At 37.1% G+C, this 19,327-nt stretch overlaps 2 protein-coding genes across 4 annotated transcripts; one reads left to right on the forward strand and one right to left on the reverse strand.

The window, feature by feature from the left end:
- Positions 1-295: 295 nt before the first annotated feature.
- Positions 296-9,612, forward strand: trpa1a (transient receptor potential cation channel, subfamily A, member 1a; the record flags this gene model as incomplete). Of its 2 annotated transcripts, none has more annotated exons than XR_014607043.1 (27): positions 296-418; positions 1,151-1,301; positions 1,405-1,580; positions 1,696-1,803; positions 2,040-2,148; positions 2,233-2,378; positions 2,465-2,601; positions 2,684-2,732; positions 2,815-2,914; positions 4,141-4,241; positions 4,420-4,589; positions 4,749-4,913; positions 5,054-5,171; positions 5,645-5,811; positions 5,894-5,984; positions 6,065-6,124; positions 6,194-6,289; positions 6,392-6,462; positions 6,537-6,690; positions 6,784-6,873; positions 7,908-8,077; positions 8,184-8,313; positions 8,404-8,586; positions 8,669-8,737; positions 8,833-8,937; positions 9,069-9,173; positions 9,291-9,428. XR_014607043.1 is itself a non-coding variant. In XM_084119148.1 (27 exons), the coding sequence occupies 27 exons, from the start codon at positions 296-298 to the stop codon at positions 9,505-9,507; spliced, it is 3,366 nt and encodes a 1,121-aa protein (XP_083975274.1). In that variant the 3' UTR covers positions 9,508-9,612. The 2 variants fall into 2 exon arrangements, 1 of the variants encoding a protein (XP_083975274.1); XM_084119148.1 differs by having other exon boundaries at positions 9,064-9,173; positions 9,291-9,612.
- Positions 9,613-9,764: 152 nt separating this feature from the next.
- On the reverse strand, positions 9,765-18,720 carry dnajb6a (DnaJ heat shock protein family (Hsp40) member B6a). 2 transcript variants are annotated; one of them, XM_084119150.1, is made up of 10 exons: positions 18,593-18,720; positions 16,454-16,539; positions 16,174-16,283; positions 14,394-14,450; positions 14,141-14,257; positions 13,877-14,026; positions 13,372-13,546; positions 12,036-12,106; positions 10,194-10,337; positions 9,765-10,107 (listed from the first exon to the last, which is right to left on the reverse strand). In XM_084119150.1, the coding sequence occupies exons 2-10, from the start codon at positions 16,519-16,521 to the stop codon at positions 10,040-10,042; spliced, it is 960 nt and encodes a 319-aa protein (XP_083975276.1). In that variant the 5' UTR covers positions 16,522-16,539; positions 18,593-18,720; the 3' UTR covers positions 9,765-10,039. The 2 variants fall into 2 exon arrangements, with proteins under 2 accessions (XP_083975276.1, XP_083975275.1); XM_084119149.1 differs by having other exon boundaries at positions 18,544-18,691.
- Positions 18,721-19,327: the final 607 nt, after the last annotated feature.

The following is a 19,327-nucleotide window of genomic DNA, read 5'->3' on the forward strand; positions in this document are numbered from 1 at the left end:
AAGACACATCTAACCACACTATAAAAACCCTCTCACTAATAGCAAAGAAGCCACATACAAGCCAATATAGAGGAGAATCCAAATGGGTAAGAATGGGCCTCATCAAAAGCCTCTTCAACTTTTTCATCTCGTGTTGTTTATTTCTGATGTTTCATATAATTACTCTTTAGTTTGAAGGTTGTGTGTTTGAAAGGCAATCAGGCAATGTTTTTTTGTTTTTTTTAGAAAGGCTAAAATCATAAGAAATAACAATAAAGGGCAAATTTTCTCTTGTTTTTCATGGTCCACTTACAGGATGACAAAAAAAGGTGCAGAAATGACACACGTCTCCAAAACAGAGTCAAAATCTAGACAGCAGTCATTCGACAGTGTCATGGATGGGGACGAGAGCAACCAGATATCTGCAAATGTGTTTGAGGTACTCTGCTTATCTAAATGCACTCATTTATTCAGAAAGTTTGGAGTCAGCAAGATTTTGCAATGTTTATAAATGAAGTGTAATTTTGCCCCACGAGCTGAAATTATTTAATAATAAAAAAAAATACAATAAAAACAGTAATATTGTGAAATATTCTTACAATTTAAACTGTCTGTCTTGAGTCTATAAAGTCGCTGAGTCTATGATTGGATAATTAATGCAGTGATTATTATGTTTCTATTTGTTTGGCATCAGTTCTTCTAACCCTAATTGGGAGTGTGTAGCTTTTCATGTTTTAAACAACCATGTAGGAAGACAGATCATGGCCATATTCCAGGATGACAATGTCAAGATTCATCAGGCTCAAATTGTGAAAGAATGGTTGGGATGGAGCATGAAGAAACATTTTCACACATGAATTGGCACCTCTGAGACCAGACCTTAAATTCATCTTTGGGATGTGCTGAAGTAGACTTTACAGAGTGCTTGACTCTTGCATTGTCAATACAAGATCGTGACCAACTATTTATGTGCCTCATGATGGAAATGACAAGTTTATTTCCATCAAGAGGTGCATAAATGTTTGGTCACGATCTTCAAGCACTCTGTAAAGTCTACAAATTCTGTGCCATTCATTTCAGGTGTGTTTAGTTTCCCCTGTCTGATAGTATTGTGAGGACAGCTTGTGCAGGTGGTCTAATGTTCCTCATGACTGAATTCGGTTGGTTTCAGTGGGCTAAGCAAGGAAACGCAGTGGCTCTGGAGAAGCACTCCAAGTACTTGGACATACGCGACCACATCGGTGCCAGCCCACTGCACTACGCCTCATCCAAGGGATACTTTCGCATCATCAGACTTATTGCGCAGGTCATAGGACAACAAGGTAATAGAGCCACACCTATAGACATTTACTTTAGCTTGAATTCATGACAAAATATCTGTTGCTGTAAATACAATAAAACAAAAAGTCATTTTTGACACCGCAGAGCTCAATGCCAGGGATGAGGAGGGGAATACACCTCTTCACTGGGCCGTGCAGAAGGACCAGCCAGGGATCTGCTCTGTGCTGCTGACTCTGGGAGCAGATCCTAACATCCTAAATAACAGCCAGCAGTCACCACTACATACGGCAGTCAGCCTGGGCAAAAATCTGGTGGTAGAGGTGCGTCATTCTGCTCATAAGATCTTCAAACACTAAAGCTCATAGTCGTGTTTCATTGGAAGAAACATACTCCTCTCCATGTATCTAACATAATTATTCTTTTGGGTTTACTTAGCAACTTGTCTCACATAAACAAACTGATGTGAACCTGGAAGGGGACATGGGAAACACCCCTGTCATTTTAGCTGCTTCTTTGGATAACCATGAGGCTCTGGTTATATTGGTAAGTTGATTTTGATTTTAAATCAGTGGTGGGTGAATGTTTAAGTTCTATTAATTGAATTGAATAATTGAATAGAAACATTCATTATATTCAAGTATGTATAAATCTTGCATGTATCAAATCCATGTTCACCCACCATTGTTTTAAATCTAATTTAATAATAATATTAATATAAATAATCATATAATCTTATTGTACTACACTCACACACAATCATTGTAACCTCTCTCCTCCAGTACAAACGTGGTGCAAAGTTCTGTCATCCGAACAAACTTGGACTTTTTCCAATTCACGCTGCTGCTTTTTCTGGAGCTAAGAAATCCATGGAGGTCATCCTTCTGAAAGGTGAGATGTTGTATCACTGAACCTGAAACATTATATTACATAGTACCTACAAATCCACTGTCTTGTATTTCTCATTTTTCACAGGAGAAGAAGTTGGTCTGTCCATTGACAGCCATATAAACTATGTGGATAAATCTTGCAGCAGTCCACTCCACCTGGCTGTACGTGGAGGGAATCTCGACATCATTAAACTCTGCATTGCATACGGAGCAAAAATTGATCAGCAGCAGGTAAAAGAGGATCTTGTCATGAAAATGAATACCAAGAAAGAATCAATTCACTATTTTCATTTGTAACATATTTTTTGTCTTTACAGTGTGATAAATCCACTGCTCTCCACTTTGCATGTAGTCAAGGTGCCATTGAGGTTGTGAAAGTCATGCTCTCGTCTTACCATAAAGTGTGTGACCTTATCAACATCACTGATGGGGCCAACCAGACACCTCTACATAAGTACTTCAGCTTTACACACTAAACAAGACTAAACAAGGCTAATCAAACAAACATAACTAACATATTTATTTTCCATTTGCAGAGCAGCGATTTTTGATCACTTTGAACTCTCCGAGTACCTTATATCACAGGTATGGCAAGTGCAGTTGTTAAATGAATAAACTATATTTGATATACTGACAGTTACTGTAAACCCGGACATTATTGTTCCAGGGTGCTGACATTGACTTTGTCGACTGCAAAGGCCATTCTCCACTCCTTCTGGCAACAAGTTGTGGAGCATGGAAAACTGTCAATCTACTCCTCTCCCATGGTAGGTAACCTTAATAAATTATTATTATTATATATTTTAATAATGATAATAATAATAATAATGGCTGGGTATTGACACACATTTCACAATTCAATTAAATTTCGATTCACAAGCTTGCGGTTCGATTCGGTTCCAATTTTTATTCAGTTCGATTCACAATCGATTAATTGGGGTTATGTATCAGTACAGTATGGCACATTTTCTCAAGGAAAAAATATCCCTCAACTAATGCTGTAAACTCCACAGGGAACCCCAGTTGGTACATTACTATAATATTAAAGGTTATTATAGGCTACTTATATTTAAATTACACATAAGGACATTTTTAGAATAACAATGTTAAAGTAATAACTTTTTAATGACATAATTGCATTTCTACTCGTTTTTTGAAATATAAACATTTAACTGGTGGCTGTCATAAAAATATTACAGATTTATCGTACATACGTTAAGAACAGGTTAAGAAAATGAATTTTAAGGTGTTTTATTGACATCTTTCCGCGGTTGAAACACAGCTATTACATGATACGACATGATACGGATTTCGGTAAATTGTACTGTATCTTTCAACATACCTTCTGATGTTTATTTTGTGCTGTAACTTGTAGTAAAGCGGAAGAGATCATCTGTCACGCAACATTAAAGAGCGGCAAAACGGTATTAACAAAAGTAACAAAGCACAAAGGGAGGCGTGCTACAGAGTTTTGTTCATTCATCATCTGAAAAAAGCATAGACTAAAAGATCGATTCTTGGGATTTAAGATTCGATATCGGTTCATAAAAATGAGAATTGATTAAAATTGAGAAATCTGTCTTTTTAACCAAGCCGTAAAAAATATTATTTGTATTATCATTTCCTATCTTATAACAGTGGTTCTCACCTTTCCCTTTTTGACTCCAAGTAGACAACAATATTTGAAGGCCCCGCTTCTTTTTTTAATTTATAGAAAATAGGATGTTAAAATAAGTAGCCTAACTAAAATAATTATAAATTAAATCAAATTGTAGAATTCCAGAAATTTATGGATGAATTAAACTAAATATATTTCTTTTTTTGTCTTATTTTAAAACATTGTAAAATATACTTTTAGGCACCATTGGATGTTTGCCGAGATCCCCTATGGGACCCGGCCTCTGGTTTAGAACCACTGTCTTACAATATTATTTATTATAATAATCCAAATAAGAATAACACTTACAAGCTGATGAATCTGTTTGTTTCATAGGAGCTGATCTGAAGAAAAAAGACACATCTGGATGCAACTTCCTGCATCTGGCCATCCTGCAGCCCAGGGGTCTTAAAAACCTGCCAACAGAGGTACTGCAGGTAAAACGCACAGGGCTGTACCCATCTTTCACTGTAGTTCTCATTCCCACACCTTTTTTATAGGGATTCAAAAGGAAAAGTCACTGCTGCCCTCTACTGTTAGTGTCATTAAAAATAGGTAGAACTGTGTAGAAGACTGTGCGAAGTTCACCGTGAGGCTCTTTTGGTTTATCCACAGCACGAGAGTGTGAGAGAGCTCCTCAATGATGAGGATATTGAGGGCTGTACTCCTCTCCATTATGCCTGTAGACTGGGAATACCAGAGTCTGTGAAGAACATGCTGGGATTAGAGGTCTCGCTGGACCACAAGTGCAAACAGAAGAAATCTGCACTTCATTTTGCGGCCGAGTAAGTCTGTTGTCATTGTGAACATTCAGAAATGGCAATAAGAAAACAGTACAAATCTCCTCAACAAACTGAAGGAAAGCTGCAGTTAACTTATATAGGCCTACAGACAGTATAATAGCCTACTTGTAGTTATGTGCATCATTTTCTGTATCTGTTGAGATTTGGGAGGATCAACACATGCCACAGGATTCTGGAGATGGTGACAGACACCAGACTGCTGAATGAGGGGGATGAGAAAGGACTGACACCGCTGCATCTGGCGTCGCGTGGAGGTCACGTTAAAGTAGTTGAGCTTCTCCTACGCAAGGGGGCGCTGTTTCACAGGTAGGCCTACAAGATTGCACAATTCACTTTTTGTCAGAAGTAAAAAACAACAACCCTGCTTTACACAGTTTCAACCTGATCCAAATGAGCAACGTAAAACTCCTAAAATTCTAATGCGAATCATGTATATATTTGTTTAGTGACTATAGAGGATGGTCATGCCTGCATCATGCTGCATCTGAAGGATACACACAGACCATGGACACTTTGCTGACGTCCAACATCAAACTTCTAAACAAAACCGATGGAGAAGGAGTAGTCTGTCTAATTTGCTAAAACACTTATGACACAACTTGGTCATAGCTACCTATTTTACATTGGGGTCCAAATGTCCGAGAACAGCTTTAATTTAGCATTTTTAAAATCTAATTGAATTTTTTTCTTGATTTTTTTTTTTTTTAGTAGCAGTGAATGAGGCTGAATATTTTTTCAGAATATTGTAGCATTTGGTTTGTCCTTTTAATTTCTTGATATCATGTGACACTGAAGACTAAAGTAAAAATGCTGAAAATTCAGCTTTGTCATCACAGGAATAAATTACATTTTAAAATATAAAACTTATTTTAAATTGTAATAATATTTCACAATATTACTGTTTTTTTTATCACAATGGGGAGCAAAAGTGACTTCAAAAACATATTTAACCTACCGACCCTAAACATGATTATTTGAGAAACACTTACATTGAAGTTATTGCTGATGATATTGCTCTGAATACTGATCTCTTACAGAACACAGCACTGCATCTGGCTGCTAGAGCAGGTCATGTGGCAGCAGTAAGACTTCTGTTATACAAAGGGGCCAAGATCGTCCTCAATAAGAATGATGCCTCTTTCTTGCACGAGGCTATACAGAATGGGAGGAAGGAGCTCACTAACACTGTGATTGAGAGTGACAGGTCAGCTTAGCCATTATTTTTTTATAAATATTAGAAATGTCTTTTCCAGTTTCTTCATTTATCTCATCTTTGATGAATACAGATGTGAAGAGGCGATGACAACGTTCAATCCAAAATCAGCAAAACGCTGCGTTGTCATGGACATGATTGAGTTTCTTCCAGAGTCCTTTACAGTGAGTTTTAACTGTTGCTTATGCCCGGCACTTAAATTGAAGGTTTAACACTAACCAGCAAAGCAATGCAATTTCCCCAGCATCTTTTAGACACTTGCATAAGGGAATCAGAGGAGGATGTGAACAGCACCAATTACTATGTAAGTTTCCTTTCGTATTGAATGTTTAAAGTAACAACCTCTTCAACTAACACCTTGTATGTTCACCAGATTGAGTACAACTTCCGGTGGCTTCAGCATCCACTGCAAAATCTTAAAGCAGACATGAAAAAAGACACCAACTACAAACCTCTTAGTGCATTAAATGTAGGTATATGTAGGCTATAATAATATATACTGTATATATATATATATGTATTATTATTTTTTATTGTGAATGGGCATGTTCATAAAAAGTCTCCCCTATAGGCTATGGTGAAATTTAATCATGTCAGCTTGCTGACCCACCCAGTCTGCAAGAAATATTTGGAGATGAAATGGTGAGTATTTGCCAATGTATTTGCCATTTTTGATGTCTCAACATCCTGAGTTTTTGGAACCCCTTTTTCTACAGGAATGCCTATGGGATCAAAGCACATCTGCTCAATATGACTGTCTATGCGCTGGGGGTGTTTCCTTTAACTTATCTCATTGTGAACCTGAAGCCCACATTGATCACTGCAAGAAATGTCACATCAGTCAACATGGTCTGCACTTCCATGTACAAGGTACAATAATACCAAGGCAATTCATGAAAAAGATGTTGTGACACTGTATACATCAAGAAAAAAACTGATGCAAATTCTCTTTAATTTACACAGCAATCCTATATGACAACAACATGCATGCTCTTGGTTCTTGTTATGAACATGTATGCAGTTGGGAAAGAGATCCTGCAAATTTTTCAACAGGTTTGTTTACGCTGCACTTACTATTGTCAATCTTACCTGTATTTTGCCCAAAAAAAAATAAAAAATAAATAAATAAATGCAGCCTGTGAGGGAATCAGTCAGAAGCTCATATAAATACTGATCGAACCAATAAATGCTTGCAACCAACTTGATTTATGCATAGCTATTTATGATTATTATCCCGTGCGCAGCTGATCTTGATCATTAATAAAGTGTTACAGCCTCGCAGCGTCATACTGTATACAGACACTTGGCAATTATAAGCATTTAAACATGATATGAGTGGAGAGCTCTATTCCATCTAACATTTACTCAGCATTGTTGTGTAGATTATAAGAACTCCATCCTCCTTATCATTTAGTCAACTTTAACGTGTCATTTAATTTCTTGGCAAAATGTGAAAGTTTCTTTTCACCTGCTGTCGCAATAAAGTGATACTTAAAGCGGATATGCTTGAATGGTTAATGAATGATTTGTTATATTATGTGAAGAGGCAAATTTCATTTAGCTCCCTTTTCACCCCTATTATGGACAGAAGCATATAATGCTGCGTCATTTGAATATTAATTCTAATTGGTCAGTGGAGTAGCTACACTCAAAAAAAGATGTAATCCTTTAATGGAACGGGAAGGGAATGGACCATTTAGTTTGTGAATAGTCTTTATATAAAAAAATAATAATATATATATATATATATATATATATATATATATATATATATATATATATATATATATATATATATATATATGTTTAAATTTAAGTTTAAGACTTATAGAAAATATTAATTGAAATGTGTAAATCTTGAAAAAAGTACACTTTTTTAGTGTAATAAGAAGCACGACTCGACTACATCGTTAAAAATAAATAAAACAAAAATATAGTATAATATCATATAATACCATTGTGAGGCGGCTCATCTTCCCTAGACTCCTCTGACAACTTAAATCTCTCCATTTTATCAGTTTGAAAATATTTGCATCCTGAAAGTTCAAGTATGCGCAATCATTTTAACCGTGGCTTGTTTTTGGAAGCGGTCGAATTATTTGCGAGATCCGTCAAACTACATGGACTGGTCCGCTGCGATCTGTGCTCTGCTGTTCGTGGTGCCGTTGCTGATGAACGCGAAGAGTTCCTGGCTCTGGCAGGCAGGAGCACTGGCAGCTCTGGCCTCCTGGATAAATCTCCTCCTCTATCTCCAGCGGTATTGGACTAGATGACAGTAACACATCCACAGAACAGAATTATGTAACAGAAGCATTACATAACATTTTTAAGGACTTACCATCTGTATTCTCTCATGGCTGTAGGTTTGAACGGATTGGTATATATGTGGTCATGTTTCGGGAGATCTCCCGGACACTCCTGAGCATTATATTGTTGTTCTTCTACTTGATATTGGGATTTGCTTTGTCCTTCTATGCCTTGATGATCGAACAGGTGAGCATATGAGTGTTCATAAACTTAAAAACGATTAATTTGGGAAAACTAGCTTTATTGCCCAATTTAAAATATGAATTTACTTTACAGCAACATTTTGGAAGGATGTTCCTGTCACTGCTGCAGACCTTTGTCATGATGGTTGGAGAAATCAACTACCAGGACAATTTCCTGAAACCCTACCTGCAAGGAGACCTTCCTTTCCCAAACTTGACATTGGCCATCTTTATTTGGTTTGTCTTACTCGTGCCTATTCTTCTCATGAACCTTCTGGTAAGTCCAAAAGAAAACACGGTCTGAATTGAATATAAAACAACAGTCTTTTTACAGCCAAACTCGTGTATTTTGAGTTTAGATTGGTTTGGCTGTTGGTGACATAGCAGAGGTTCAGACAAACGCATGTTTGAAGAGGATTGCAATGCAGGTGATTCCACTCAAACTCTCTAATATTGTGTCCTAATAAAAAGAATAAGTCATTTCTCCTTAAAAACAATGGTTTACTGTCAATCTACTCCACAGATTGATCTTCACACTAATCTGGAGGAGAGGCTTCCCTATTGGTTTATGAAGCGGGTGGACCAGGTCACCATCAGAGAATTCCCAAATAGATGCTTCAGAGGAAAGGTCTGACAACACAATAATGATAAGAATATGTTGATGTTTCAAAAGGCAATGCAACTGATAATTGTGCAGTAAGTTCACCTTGCTAATACCCAGCTATTAAGGCTGATTTAATGTGCTTGTGCACAGAAAAGATGGTTTTTCTGTGGGAATGAGGTGAGGAAGTCCAGGACCCGTCTCAGTCCAACCAGCCACCAGTTATCTCCACTGGAACGGGAGCTAACCAAACAGAAATATAGGTAACACCAATCTGACTGATAAAAAACAAGGTTTAACTGAACCAAGTCATTTAATTCAAGTCCTAAATTAAACCCAATAGCCCTTCATGTCAGACCATGTGCTGTGCAATTTCTCAGGCTGAAGGAGATATCAGAGACTATGGAAAAGCAACACAACCTGCTAAAGCTCATAGTGCAGAAGATGGAGATCAGCTCAGAGGCCGAAGAACATGACGGACCCCCGGTCTTTCAGGAGCTGAAAGAGAAACTCCTCAGCAAGAGCAAATGGGGTCCGCTGCTCAGGGCAGTGACCGCCAGAAAGAAGCGAGTCTGCAGTTTCATAAAAACGTCATGAACACAACACTGTCTCAATGGAATTGTTGTATTTACTCATAAACTGTGATGACATGGCTAATATTTCTCAGTACGTTTGTACAAAAATCAAGGCTTAAACCAAATACCAAGCATTTAGCATTGTGTCTACATTGGTTGAATATATAGTAATAATAACCCAAAGGTAAAACCTGTTTTATTACTGGAAAAGCAAACTGGTTGTTCATTCATTAATAAATTGTGTGAATCATGCGAATAAGAAATGCTCGCTTGCACATATTTTCATTAAAACTATTCATCCTTTTTTATTTATTTGGGTATCAGTCACAGTTCTTCAGAGCAGTCATCATTTACTGTTTGTAATAATTATTGATTAGTAGCGGCAGAAAAGAAATGTAAAAAAAAAAATTATAAATTGTAACTTTGCATCCAAAAAATAACAGATAAAAAACAAACAAGAAAACACTAGAGTGTTTTTCCGACCTCAACACAGAATATCCACAGCTACAGTATGTCAGACTATCAGTACTACGAGTTCAGATGCAGCAACAAATTTAGGACTCTTTGGCCTTTTTGGTCTCTCCCTTCACCGTCATTCTCTTCCTCTTGACTCCAGTATGCTCTGTTGGGATACATAACTTTTAAGTATCACAAGCATCATGCTTGAGCTCCAGGAATCTGACACGATATATGAAATGGGCTTCTGACCTTTGCCTGCAGTTTTATTTTGCTCCTCTCTTTGAGCTGACTGCCTTGCAGAGTGTGAGAAGGAGGAAGAGGAGGAGGAAGAGGAGTCAGGGAGCTCCTTCCTCTGTCTGTGACCCTCCAGCATGCCCATCTCCTGGGCTCTTCCTAGAGAGAGGGGTGCGGTTTAGTTTAGAAACTAATTAAATAAGTGTAATAATATCTGCCTTTAATTTAAAAAAAGAGATTTTGCAGACCTATTACACTATCTATTACCAGTCAGTTTTCCCCAAACTGTTTTGACGGTGATAATTCTGCACTATGCATACTATACCTCTGACATCCAGAGGTAGAGATGCATTTAGAGAGCATAAAAAAAAAATTAAAAGAAAAACACAAAACTTAGTTTTGTTAGTTAGTTAGCCATGCATTCTGGTAGCACTGCAGCCAGCTTCATTTGGCAGGCGAAAGGCATCGATGAAAGGCAGTAAACGGCTAAGAAATGTCGTTCTACATAATAGAGAATTCAAGACAACTTTAACTGATAATTATCCCTAATTTAACAAAATAGTTTGAGACATTATCAAAATTATAATCATTATTTAATAAAAGTTATCTATCCACTCTTTACAACATTTCTTTATTTTTTTTTAAAGAAATTACACTTCTACTGATCACTTAATTTCTTTGATTAATAATATTAAGAGTGTTGCATTATAGCACAGTTTATTAAATGTACATTCAAATAGTTAGAAAGTTGATTAATACGTTTTCATTTCGGAATGTACATTACGTAACTGTACTATCACATGATATTTGTTAATGGCTTAAGAAAGTTACTATTCGAGGAAGATAAATTGCCCCCTGTCCGCATTGTTTCTTGTTGAAATATACTTGATCGATTATGATCTGCTTATGTAGGTATTAATGATCATAAATGTAAGTCTCATAACTCATATCACTCACTCTAAACTCCAGAAAACGTAGAAGAATCGAATCATATTTTGTTATAAAAGAGTGTTAGTTAAACAAACAAGCTGCAACACACTCCCTTAATGATTGGATTTGGAAGGAAATCAAAGATCAGTCTCAATTAAAGCAAAACTACATAGACTGCAGAGCTGCCACATCCCCAAAAAGGATGAAACTCATTTATTTAGGTTCAAATTATTTTACAAAGTACACAAAGTTCCTTGAATGGTCATAAATCAGTTATATTATTAACTCCGGTTCTCATCAGGTTATTTAGTAATAACATTACAACTATGAACAACATTTGTTGTCTTACATGCAACAATGAGGGAAAAAAAACATTTTCATTAATTAAAAATAATAAAAATTGCATATCAGTACAATGGATCTAGCACTCTACCAGCATTTACAAATGTTAAACAAACGAATCAGACAAGTTGCCATAAGGTTTGAACAGCAAGTTACATACTCCAAATCCACACTCAGTTGGTAAAGTCATGCACAAAGCACAATTCTCTTTTCCTTTTAGCCCAAAGCACTATTCAAAAGGCAATGTGCAATCATGAGGACACAGCAACACAAAGTGCTAGCGGAAAGAAAAACTAATCTCACATTATGGTCCCAAATAAACGTAAAATTACACGCATCCTGCGCAAAATACTGACAGTCCTCAATTATAAATATATAAACCAAAGATTTGTTCAGAAACATCAGTCTAAAAATGGAAAAAAAAAGAAAAAAAAGGAGAGGGGGGAAAACAACAAACAAGCAACAACCAAAAAAACGCAATGTACAGACATCTGAACAACAGTACTAACATTGTTTGAGCTCAAGTTTGTGCTGAAAGGGCTCCATTATCTTACTTGTGTTCCAATCGCAGGAGCTGTTCCTTACCATTTATGGTTAGAGATTTTAACTGTCCATCTTCTTCCACTTCTACCCGTTCCTGTCCATTCTCGACGATTCTACAGAAACAAATTAAAATTACAAAAAAGAAACATTTGTAGGGTTGGGTATCGTTTGAATTTTAGCGATTCCAATTCTTATCAATTCCCATTTTCTATTCCAATAAGGTAATAAGTATTTTTATGCAGTTGCTGAAAAACACGAACCAAAATGTGCAGCCTAAAGAAAACTTACACAAGCAAAAAATTATTAAAGACAAGTAAACAGTCAGTAATAAAATAAAAACAACTGAACAAAGACACAAATGAATCAGTGTTTTAAGTTGTTCAGGTAGGTGCACTGCAGTCTTCACTTTATAAATAATATCTAGATTAATCCTAGTACTGGGCGGTATGAGCAAAAATCCATATCACAGTATTTTTCTAAATTATACCGGTTTCACGGTATATGACGGTATTTTATTTTTTCAAGCATGACTGGGTGTTAACCACATTTTCAAAGTGTTTAGAAAGAGGTGCCAGCAGGAGGCGCTGTAGGCATGTAAGAAACAGCGGTTTCCCCGGTAACGGCTGTACACAAAGCAGCGCCGCTCATAAACGCTGCTTTATCAGGAAAGATAAAGAAAGATTAACTACGAATCTTTTCTAAAGGCAGTCAGTTCCCCTCAAAGATACATTCATATAAAAACACCCGCGCCGTGTTTTGACTTTGAAACGTGCCGTTCTCATGTTTATATTCAACGATGTCAATGCCAACTACAAATACATTTTCCATAAGGCTGTGTTGATACTGTGAACCAATGTATGGGAAACAATATAATTTGACAGCTATCAATTATAGTTTAACCTATCCATGTTCACCGTCATGCTTAGTAGCCTAACTGTGCGTTCACACCGCTGCCGGCGAGAGCGTCAAAGTGGCCAGAAGTCATTAATTTTCAATGAGAGCCGGCAGCGAGCTCCGGCGAGGGCGGCGCGGCGCGTCTTGGACGGTAATAGCGGCGAGGAGAGTTGAAGTCAGGTTAACTTTATGGTAATAAGCTATGACGCGGTTCAGCGGCAACCAATCAGAATGTAGAAGTCCTCCGCCTGAGAGGATTCCAGAGAATGCAATTCTGTTAACATTGGTTTAAAAAGATCACGCCTTCGATCTACGTCAGAGCATCAGAGCGTCCCCGAATGTTTCTCCGGCGTCGTTGGCAGGGCGGCGGTGTGAACGTACAGTAACACATACAGCTGTGCCCTCACCACAGTGCAGCAGTGAAAAGAGACTAGTTGTATAATGTATTTTTACATCTTAAACGTATAAAAAAATATGTGCCTACCTTTTTGTAGTGATTTTCCTCCCATTGATGAATTTAGTGGAGGTTGAAACAGAGCGGAAGCTGCCCATGCCTCCGCCTCCGCCTCCTCCTCCACCTCCCCCTCCACCAAATGAAGTTGAAGAAAAGGAAGAGAAGCCACCTCCTCCTCCTCCCATATGACCAAAAGGCGTGAAACCTACAGTTAAAATAAAATAATACATTTAAATATATATCTTTATCCATAATATTCACGTTAGTCGGCAAACGTCTGCACACAATACTATGAAAACATGTTTAATGGCACCAAAAATACAATTTCAGTTTCAATTGTTGTAGAGTTGTCCTGAACAACTATATAGTCTTGAAGCCTGTGAAAGATATCATAAACCCTGATGTTTGACTTTTAGTACAAGTTTTACGGATTTTTAGACAGGATTTGGTTTTAATTTTCAGCAGTTTTATGATTGCTGTTTTGCATCAATTGAAAGGATTTTGAAATGAAGTGGACATATTTGCAACACCTGACCTGCATCAAAAGATGAAAACCCTGCCCCAAAAGGTGGGAATCCTCCAAAACCTCCAAAGAAGGACCCTCCTGTCCGGCTCCTGCTCATACCCCGCTGGTGGGGGTGCCGCCGACCGCCACCAAAAAAGTCATTGCCAAACGGATCTCCACCTAAAAGATAAAAACAACAACAGATTTGCATATAACATTTAAAGAACTGCCTAAAAAAACGGCTCTGCCATTGAATGCTCACAAAAAAAAACAGCGAGGTAAATACAAACTCACCAAAGAAGTCTGCAAATGGATCTTGTCCACCAAAGAATTCCCTGAAGACATCCTCTGGATTGCGGAATGTGAATCCAAAGTGGTCGCCATTAAAGTGCCCTCTTCCTCCTCCTCCTCCTGTCCAAATGATAAAGTTACAGGTTTAAACATGGTACACTGACATCATATTGGCATATTATTTATATACATTTATTTAATTCAAAATAAGAATTTGACCAAACCACATATTACAAAAATATCACTGTAGTATTACCTCCACCTGGTGTTAAGCCTTCTTTTCCATACCGATCGTATAAGTTCCTCTTGTTTGCTGAAGGAGAGTAAAGCAAGAATTAAGCAACTACGTTTTGTTCACCAACTCATAGTAAAGCAGAAAATACCAACATAAAATGTGAGAGACCAAACAGATTTATTGCACAGCAGTTGTCCATAATCTAGTAATTATATTACTCATGCACCAGACCTGAATCACACCTGGAAAGCACCAGACACACAAAGAGGGACACACTTCACAGTGGGTGCAATATCATGTGTCATCGTTCATTTTTTGGAATTTTGAGGAAAGTCTGCCGTTAAGAGTGGCAGCGCTAACCTCTGAACACAACCCCTCCTTCTGAAGGAGTGTCTCAAAAGTCCACAGTCTGTGCAAGGCTGATAAGGCTGGGAGGTACATAATGGCATAGGGAATGTTTTACATATGTTTGTTTAGCATGCGATTTTCTACAATTTGTGTAATCAGCAGTCACGTTTAGCTTCAGAAAAAAAACAAAAAAACAGCTGACTGTTACTGCTAGCACAAGGAGTAGGTGTGATCAATTTATACTGGTCGTGAGAAAAAATGAAAAAAATGCAGCTATTTTAAGATAAATATTTGAAATAAAATGCCATATCCAAAGCATATTTGTTGTTATTACACTTTTCATTTTATTATATTCTCTTTTAGATTTTTTTAATTTATTTTTTTACGCAAAATTGTTTAAAATATATTTTAAATTAAGATTTTTTTAACAATTTATAGCTGTAAATTACACAGCAGGGCTCTTCAACCCCAGTCTTGCAGGGCCAGTTTTCTGCAGACTTACCAATCCCAATTTAGCCCACTAGTCTGTAATTTGCTGAACACCTTAATTAGCTTGTTCGGGTGAGTTTGGTTAGGGTTAGAGCTAAACGCAGATGGACACTGGCCCTCCAGGATTGGATTTGAAGAGTGCTATAATATACAGTTTTAACATGGCACCCTAAAGGATAATTTAATAAAAACATGTCATTTATACAGAAAACAAGATGCTGAGTTTCACGAGAACAGCAAAGTATATAGGAGTGTACACACAGGATGCATTCCTATGTTATTTTTGGGCCTGTTTACACCTGGTAACCATGCGTTTTTAGTGATAGGATTTGTTAAAACCATTCCATTTACACTCGCCCACAAATGCGTCTCCGCAAAACGGATATAAATTCGATCTTCAATTCCCGTGCTATACGCAAATTTAGTTAACTTCAACAGAACCAACAGATATGAGCTGCATTTTATCAGCTAATTTCAAGATCAAAGACCACAAAAGGAGAGAGAGCACTGGTAATATCATTAAGTCGCACTACTTTTAATGAAGATTATGCTGTGTTGAGCGTCTGCGACGTACTTTCAGTTTCATTTGTGGCAGCTTGCGCATTGGCTTGCTCGGCTACTCATCTGCGGCGAAGCATGTTGCAGTAGCGCTGTCATATCGGACTATTACGTTCACGCTCTGACACGTTTATTTTTTAAACATTTTGGGAGGAGTATAATTTACACATGTGGTTTCAACAACCAGATGCATTTACACTTGTCTGGTTTTGTGGTTTGAGTGATCGGATTTAAATCCGTCTCGAAAGCGTTTCGGAGGGCCTTTACACCCGGTCTATTCACGATCAGATAGCTATGAGTAGATGCGTCAGTTATGGCCGTCGACTGGCCTGGACCTCTCTAACACATGCCCTGGGCCACCCTTATTGTTGAACCCTATTTTAGTCTGGTGATTGTTAAGACTTACCATCAGACAGGACTTCATACGCCTCTGAAAGCTCCTTAAACTTCTTCTCTGCGTCCTCCTTATTATCCGGGTTCTTATCTGGATGCCACCTCAGAGCTAGTTTCCTGTAACTGTAAGGGAAATACAGCATGACAAATGAGCCTAGACAAGCAAATGATCACATTTAACACCACTGGAAAAAAATGCTACTATTTTCTACAGCTTAATTACTGTTTAATTTGAATAACAAGCATTGTTAAGGATGTAAAGAGGACTAAATTAAACCAAAGATGAAGCTTACGCTTTTTTGATGTCATCTGGAGATGCATTTTTCTGCACTCCTAGAACCTGGTAATAGTCATCATCCATGGCCACAAACTACAATGGCTGGCGAACAAATGGGGAATAAATAACAACAACAAAATAATAATTAGCACATACCTGCAGGCACTTTAACGACTCTATCATATCAGATCTACGGCCTCTAAATTATCTACAAGATTAAAACTGAAAACCTGATGTACACAATCTTCCACATGCCCTTTGCCCTCTGATTGATAGCTCAGTTTTAGTATGAACTATCAATTTTAGTACTTTTTAGCTATTTACCATTAAAAATGTCCACCTTCAGGGTATGGTACATGTGACTTTGCTGTAAAATCTTTAATGAATTGTATAAAGTAAATATAAGAGTAACTTTTATATTGTTATTAATGTTTCATGAGGAACATTTACTACAATTAAAGCACTGTATTGCATGGTGTTGTATTGAATTGCATTATAAGTTTTGCCCCCTCTCCCATGGATATATAAATGCCTCATTCATTCATTCATAAAAATCCTGATGTATCGTCATGATACAGAACAAAACAATGATTTCAAAAATGATTTCTCAGACTATTATTTCTTGTCAGACTTTACAGCTTAAGACATTTTCCACGTCCTACGTGAAAGAGCTAAACAAAGGCTCAAGAAGAACAAAGAAATAATTAATTAATAAAATGAATACACAAATCACAGGATGCTCAAATTTGCACAATGCCCTGTATTTGTTCAGGACAACAAATATAATCAAGTTGTCTAAAACCTTAATTCATTTAAAATAAGGAATGAATAAAAAGATTTTTAAAAAAGCCCAAAGAAACTTTAAAAATAGCCCACGACTGACTGTACAGCCAAAAACAGGTGTTTTCAGAATATCAACCAGGGTTACTCGTCTCACTACTATTTAAATTTACAAATAACATGATGACATAAGGAAAATGTTAACTGCAATTTGACAACCTGCCTGTTACTGTAAATACAACAGATTTCTTTCAACCTGAATTCATTTTTATCTCTTAGTAATATATGAAAAACATTAATAAATAATTTAATATATGCTTGGTGAAAAAAAAAATCTGGTGTTTGCATGTGTCCAGGCAAATAATAAAGCAGTTCTCGATCTGATTTTGATGTGCACCAAATTGAAATCACCCTGTGAGCCCGTCACATTTCCTCACAGCAGCAACTGCTACTACCAGGCTGTTTTCATTTCAAATCCATGATAGCAGCATGTGATGTGATGACCCAGAATCAAGCTCAGATCTCATTCATGTATGACAAACACCTTGGGGCATTAACTGCATGTTAGATGGGTTTGTTTTCTCACAGCTAAACCATCAGGGAAACTGTTTTGAGTGTTGTTAAGGATATATGTGCAAAGTAAGAGACAGAGAGCTGCTAACAAAATAATAAAACGTACATTTATGAAAATAAGCAATGTATTTTGGTGCAGTACAAATAGACAGCCACTGAAATACACTGAATAAATGTAGTAGAGGGATAGTTCACCTTAAAAAATAAATAATAAATCAAATGTATTGGCCTTAATGTTGTTCCAAACCTGCACTTTCTAAATTGGAACACAAAAGGTGACCATTCACTTCCATTGCATGGACAAAAGATGCAATGCAAGTGAACAATTATTGAGGCTGTCATTATGAAAAGCATAATTTTGCGTTTCACAGAAGATAGAACATCATCAAACAGATTCGGAACAAAATGAAGTTGAGTAAATTAACAAAGACTGTTCAAGTCATGTCTATCTCTTTAAAGCTACGCTATGTCAACAAGCTAACCAACCACGGACAATACTAAACACGTCCAATTTACGTTATATTTATGAATAATTAAAACCGTTCTTTTTTTTAACCCACATCAGACCAAAACGTCAAAACAACGATATGCTTTGCTTTTATTCATGTTTCCACCTGGCAACCTTGTCATCTTTTAGATGAGCTAACCAGCTAGCAACAATGCTATGATCTGGCTAGCAGGAAATATTCATATTTATCTCATAAAGAAAATCTCTCACGTAAGCTTGGAAACCATACTGAACGCTTAACATACCTTGTGTTTTAACTGCCAGAGGCAGCTGCTCTGTTTTTGGTCGACTAACCTCAGCCTGTGGGACGCTGTATTGAGCTGATGTGACGAGCAACGAAGCGTCCGGAAACAACACGAATCTTCTGGTTTTTGCGAGGATTTGACGTCACGTCCTGTTTGAGGTATTCAAAGCATTCGCACCTTTGGCTCCAGCTATTCGGACGGTGCTTTTTCGTTTTCGACTGCTGTATGAAAAATACTGGCGATATATCGCTGTAGAGTTGATCAACAATATTCTGCAATAATCAATCTCTCTCTCTCTCTCTCTCTCTCTCTCTCTCTCTCTCTCTCTCTCTCTCTCTCTCTCTCTCACACACACACACACACACACACACACACACACGAATACAAACTATGAAATACATAACAGCAAATAATAATTACTATATGTCTGAAACCACTATAACAGAAAAAGTGAATTCAATAAATTAAATAAGCAATTTTATACTTAAACAACAAACCAGTTTATTTTCTGAGAGTCCACAGAGCCGTTGCAACACACCCATAAACGATAAATTACTTGAACTTATGGAGAGCTATATAAAATGCTTTTGATGACAAAACTCGATCACATAATACTTTATTTATTAATTTATTGTTTTATCTAGCGATCCTTGGCGAGAGGCCACAGGCTACAGGGTCCCTCTGCTGGCTTGTTTTTGCATTGAGCTTGCTTTGCAGGTGCACAGAGTTCAAATAATATACACATCAAATAATAAAATAAGATATTTTCTAAAATATAAAAGTA

Source organism: Abramis brama (assembly GCF_963993115.1).
Source record: "Abramis brama genome assembly, chromosome: 7".
NCBI classification, from domain to species: Eukaryota; Metazoa; Chordata; class Actinopteri; order Cypriniformes; family Leuciscidae; genus Abramis; species Abramis brama.

Coding starts and splice junctions, on each gene's coding strand:
- dnajb6a (XM_084119150.1), bottom strand. CDS start 16,521: ATGGATGATGACTATTACCAGGTTCTAGGAGTGCAGAAAAATGCATCT. Junction 12,107..13,371: donor AGGAAAATCACTACAAAAAG/GTAGGCACATAT, acceptor TTGTTTCTGTAG/AATCGTCGAGAATGGACAGG. Junction 10,108..10,193: donor AAATAAAACTGCAGGCAAAG/GTCAGAAGCCCA, acceptor GTATCCCAACAG/AGCATACTGGAGTCAAGAGG.